General features: G+C 41.4%; 1 protein-coding gene across 3 annotated transcripts in view; it reads right to left on the bottom strand.

Annotated features, from left to right (window-relative positions):
- Positions 1 to 925: 925 nt before the first annotated feature.
- The window catches only part of GSKIP (GSK3B interacting protein), a 4,228-nt gene continuing 271 nt past the window's right edge, over positions 926 to 4,882 (bottom strand). The window contains exons 1-3 of one of the 3 annotated variants that reach the window (XM_010583904.1): positions 4,771 to 4,876; positions 3,427 to 3,685; positions 926 to 2,801 (exon numbers count right to left, since the gene is read on the bottom strand). In XM_010583904.1, coding sequence (XP_010582206.1) covers positions 2,640 to 2,801; positions 3,427 to 3,684 — 420 coding nt within the window. In that variant the 5' untranslated portion in view covers position 3,685; positions 4,771 to 4,876 and the 3' untranslated portion in view covers positions 926 to 2,639. Of the gene's footprint in view, positions 2,802 to 3,426; positions 3,686 to 4,547; positions 4,711 to 4,770; positions 4,877 to 4,882 lie in introns of those variants that run through there. The other 2 variants (XM_010583905.1, XM_010583906.1) reach the window with 2 other exon arrangements.

Raw genomic sequence — 4,882 nt, 5'->3', positions numbered from 1 at the left:
CGGGGCCGGGCGGTGCGGCCTGGCGGCCGGCCGCGGAGCCGTCCCGGGCAGCTCCTCTGGTAAGGACCATCGCCAGTCTAAACAGGCATTTAGTACGTACGTATACCCTTTTTAAGTACCTAATTCAGTCTGTCTGTAGGTAGACAGATCTGTACTGTCTGACTTCTAGACGCCGAGCAGGGCAAAACGTACGTAGTACCGCCGAGACAAAACTAGCTTTAATTGGGTTATTAGACATCGTTTCAGATAGCAGGCAGGCTTTGAGGCTTTTTAGGCAATTCATAGATGAACAGCTACATTAGGCCAAGCAGCACTTATTCAGGGGTTCGGGTAATGAAAACAACTGACAGCTGAAGGAGACCTACGGAAATTCTCTGTTGTCGGTGCGTCAGAGAAGCTCCCTCCATGCAGGCAGCAGTGCCCAAGTGTAGGGACTGCAGAGCATTTTCTTCGTACTCGATAGCCCAGACACAGTGGAATGACAGAGCTTTCCCATTTTTCAGTTAACACTGCAGTATGTTCTTAAGAAACAACAGAAGTTTCTTCTGGTAACACCTACAAAACACCTGTTTTTAAAGTATTTCTCAGCTTAGGCTTATAAATAAGCACATAAAATGACAAAAGATGTCTAAGAAAAACAAAGTCTTAGCAACATAACATTTAGTTTGGCATTTTTCCACTTGTCCTTCTAATGCTTCCTTTCCTTTACAATCACCTACTTTGTTTTTTCATGACAAAGTTTCAGCAGATATGAATTTGCAGCCGGAGGTTTTCAAATACTTGTTAACTATTTGATATTTAAGATTTTTTTTCTGGGTATGATGACTTTGGTTGTTCACTCCCCCCTTTCCACCAGTTCGCCCCCCCCCCCCCCCAAGAAAACTACAACACACCAATGCATTTCTTTAATGCTTTAGTCATTGAAATGGAACAAGTAAATTAGTTGTAAGGAAAAATATTCAAATATAAATTTGGTAAAGTACATTCTCCTCACAGAGGACTAACCGCGTGCCACAAACCTGTGTGCAAAAGAGAGCCTATGAACAATTTTTAGAGCACGGAAGCATACCCTAGGGCAGAGGATTAATATCGGAAGTTTCAACCCCAAAAGATAATATAAGCTCTGGAAAACAGAAGCGCTAACTACAGTTGTCTTGTCAGTCATAGTTGTACATCACTACCCCAAAGCTATTACAAAAGCTCTATTAGGCTTCCAATTAATATGACTAATCCTTAGCAGGCAGAAGCCAATATAGCTCTACCAAAGTCACTGGAATCTGTGACTTTGTGAGAACTGATGTACCCCTAAATGTGGCTCCAAAAAAGCTACAGCATGTACTTGTCACAAAAGCATGGCAGAATAATGGCAAGATTATTTAAATAAAGATGCACAAACACTGAATAATACAAGAATACAAAAAGTATGAACGTCACAGAACGTTAGTTCAACAGTACTGGTATTTCTAACCAACTGTAATTTTTAAAAAGTCTACCATTCAGTACATACTCGAAAAGTTACAGCAGAACAATAGATTTATAAAGAGATTTGTACCAGTTTTTAATTAGAAAATACAAGTTATATCTTCCAGTTTGTATTAGTCTTAGCAAATTTCATACAGCCTTTGGTTTCAAACCAATACAATGCAGTTAACATTACAGTGCTTGCTTAGTATTCATTAGGAGAGGACGCTGTACAATTGAGGGAGAATATGTGAAAAACAGGAGTACCAAAGTACTGTATTATAGAAAGTAAAGGCTGAAGCAAAAATACTCTTGGGTATATCCTGTACATCATGTAAACACGCAGAGTAGTAAACAGGCTAAAATGTCTTCCAAGCCTCCCAAACAGCTACAATATAGCATACATATACATATATATATATAGCATATATAACATCATCTTTAGGAAATGTAGCCCATTTTATCCTAATTCTGTGCTTAACTCATTTGCGATTCAGACAATACATTCATTATTAGCAGTACATCTCATGTATTATTTGGAGTTTGCTGGTTGCCATAGACAAGGACAGATCAAATAACACTGAGCCTTGCTTTTAACTCAGATACTGTGACTATATAAGCAATGGTCAACTGTTCAAGAAACATCTTTCTTCTTACCAAAGCTGAAAATTTTCAGATTTATGTATAGCAAATCAAGCTGAAATTCTGTTCTTTGCAGAACAGTAGTTTTCCAATTATTTTTCATTAATTGGGTAAAGCAAGTAGTTAGCTTCTATTTTAAAAAGGAGATATGAAAATTATCAGTAAGCACACACAAAAACAGATTACTACTTGTATATATAACATTCAGTCTCTATTTTTAGAGTTTTGGATAACACAACACTTTGAAAAGAGACCAAATATTCTGAACGTTGTAAGAAGCAACTTACTTGCTCATCTACAACAAAAAAGAAAGTGAAATAAGAAACTTTTTTGTTATTTATCCAAGTGGCTTCTAATAGCATTCTGATATATGCAAATCCACTGTAGCAAAATGTTATAGAGTAGTAGTAGCATGAATTAGATATTAGTGGAAGAAATTAAGCTTAAGATGTTTGTGATTATGTTTTTAAGAAAGGTCTCCGTGCCTCATACTAAGAATTCCTTCTAGCATTAAACCTTCCTCACATCTGGGTAAATCACGACTGACTATCTTTCTTCAAAGCTTCTAGTCTTTGTAGTAATGCATTTCCAAACACCTCTCGATATGCAGGGCTGAGAGAGTCCAATAAGGAGTAGACAGTTTCGTGGTATGGAGTTTGCAACCCGTCATCAGTCTGATCAAAATCATAAGCTACTACCTGCAACAAAGAAATCACTGGTTAAATTTCTGTGGTTAGAATCACCTTGCAATGGGAAACAGATATCACAACATTTAACTTTGCCAGCCAGGGTAATACAGTGAGAACAAAAGATACTGGATTTAAATCGCAATCTGTGCTTTCTACTACGGGGCTTAGTGGTAATACAGTATTTAGACAGTTTCAAATACCTTTTGTCCAAAACTCAGAATATTAGTAAAATCTATCATTATGACCTTTGAAAAGAAGCCTTACATCTACATGTTTGCACAAAAAATACAGATGTTGCAAAAAGGAGTTGTATACATGCTGTATTACTGACTAATCTGGGTACCCAAGAAACCCAAAGGCTGACATGCCTGCAACAAATTGCTGCTTCAATCTTCATGATTTTGTCTCAAATAAATGTCTGGTTTTTCATCAACTTCCCCTCTTGCTTTGTTGGAAGTATAACTAGTTAAAGTTCCACTTTCTAGGTGAAAACATGTAGAACGGGCTTTCATAAAAGTACAAGAGGAATACGTATGCTGTTTTGGTGTCACTGAAGTATTTTTCTAGGCACCTTTTGAACACGATCATTGTTCAAAATAAAGAGGCTTAAGAAATTATAAACAAATTAGTTTACCCTGAGTCCTGCTTCGGTGAGCTCCAGGCAGTATCTGTTCCTTTCCCTGGTTTCCACATTGATATATGCCACATCCTCTGCACAGGGAAGGGTTTTGGAGACAAACATGTTGCTGACAGCAAACAGAACATCATTCACAACAGCTTCGGCTTCTAGTCTCATGTCTTTCACATCTGTTCCTTCGAAGTCTCTATAATCAGAATCCCCTTCAAATCCCGTATTATTGGACAACTCCATAGGATTGCAGTCAGTCTCCATTCTGCATACAGAAACATTTATTTTAGATTTGTCATACCACTACACTCAATATATATTAACACCATAAAACCAGAGTTTCTTAAGCAGACATATTTAACATTGTCCAAAAAAAAAGGAAAATATGAGACCCAGTGACTTCCATAACTCATGAAGTGACAGTCCAGAGAACTCAAAACCAAGGTGTGAGAACAACGGCTTAAGAAGGTTACATTAGCACATAGAAGCAGAATCCGTATTGCTGAAGTTGCTTCTTCTTATGCAAGTAACTCGCATTCTGTTGTATAAGACTCTGTTATGATTCAGCAGTCATTAATTCTGCACTTTGCTGATCCAGAATGCAGTAGGAAGACAAGTCATGCCTGGAAAAACTGAAATCAATAGCTGTAGAAAAAAACCCCCTATTGTTGGTGAATTTAAGAAAGACTTTGAAAAGTCTGTGGACTAAATGGGTTATCAGAGACTATAGAGACATATTAACAGCAGCTTTTTGTTTACACTCACTGAAGAACAATTCTCGTTTAGCTTTAGCGTTTACGCACAATTGTCAACACATTTCAGAGACACATATAGCTGGCCTTTGTAAGCAACCGTTACCAAACCGGGACAGGCTCCAGCCTGTGGGTGTTACCACAGCGGCTCCAGCGTTTGCTTCTCAGACACCAGTATCGCCAGGAAGCCTCAGCTAACTTACATCCACAGGGAGCCCCCCGTAAGGCCAGCTGGGAAAGCCCCTTGGGACGCTGCCCCGAGTGCTCTGGTAGCCGAGCACCGCTGCCAGGACGGAACGAGGGCTGGCAGTAACCGACCTGCAACACGCAAGGCATTCGCTCCGTTAAGATTCATCCCTTCCTGACAAATCCCACCTCGGACCTACACACAAATTCCAAAGGAGCTGAAGGCAACAAGGGAGCTGGCTACCGAGCGGCGCAGCCTCCCAACGGCAGCCAGTCACTCCGGTTTACTGACAGCGAAGCAGCCACGGGTCACACCGGCGCCTCCGCCCCGAGCAGCGCGGCAGGAGCGGGGCGCCACCCCCCCACCCCCGGCAGCGCCGCGCCCCGGGGGCCGCCCCGGGAGCCCACCTACCAGCCCCGGCGGCGGGCCTCCCGACCCCGAGCGGCTCCGGACACAAGGGCGCCTGCCGCTCCGCCCTGCCGGCGGAGAGCGACCCGCCTTGCTGCCTCCCCCGGGGCCGTTC

The sequence above is a fragment of the Haliaeetus leucocephalus genome, unplaced genomic scaffold (assembly GCF_000737465.1).
Source record: "Haliaeetus leucocephalus isolate CR32 unplaced genomic scaffold, Haliaeetus_leucocephalus-4.0 Scaffold932, whole genome shotgun sequence".
Lineage (NCBI taxonomy): Eukaryota > Metazoa > Chordata > Aves > Accipitriformes > Accipitridae > Haliaeetus > Haliaeetus leucocephalus.
This window is presented reverse-complemented; position numbering and strand designations above follow the sequence as displayed.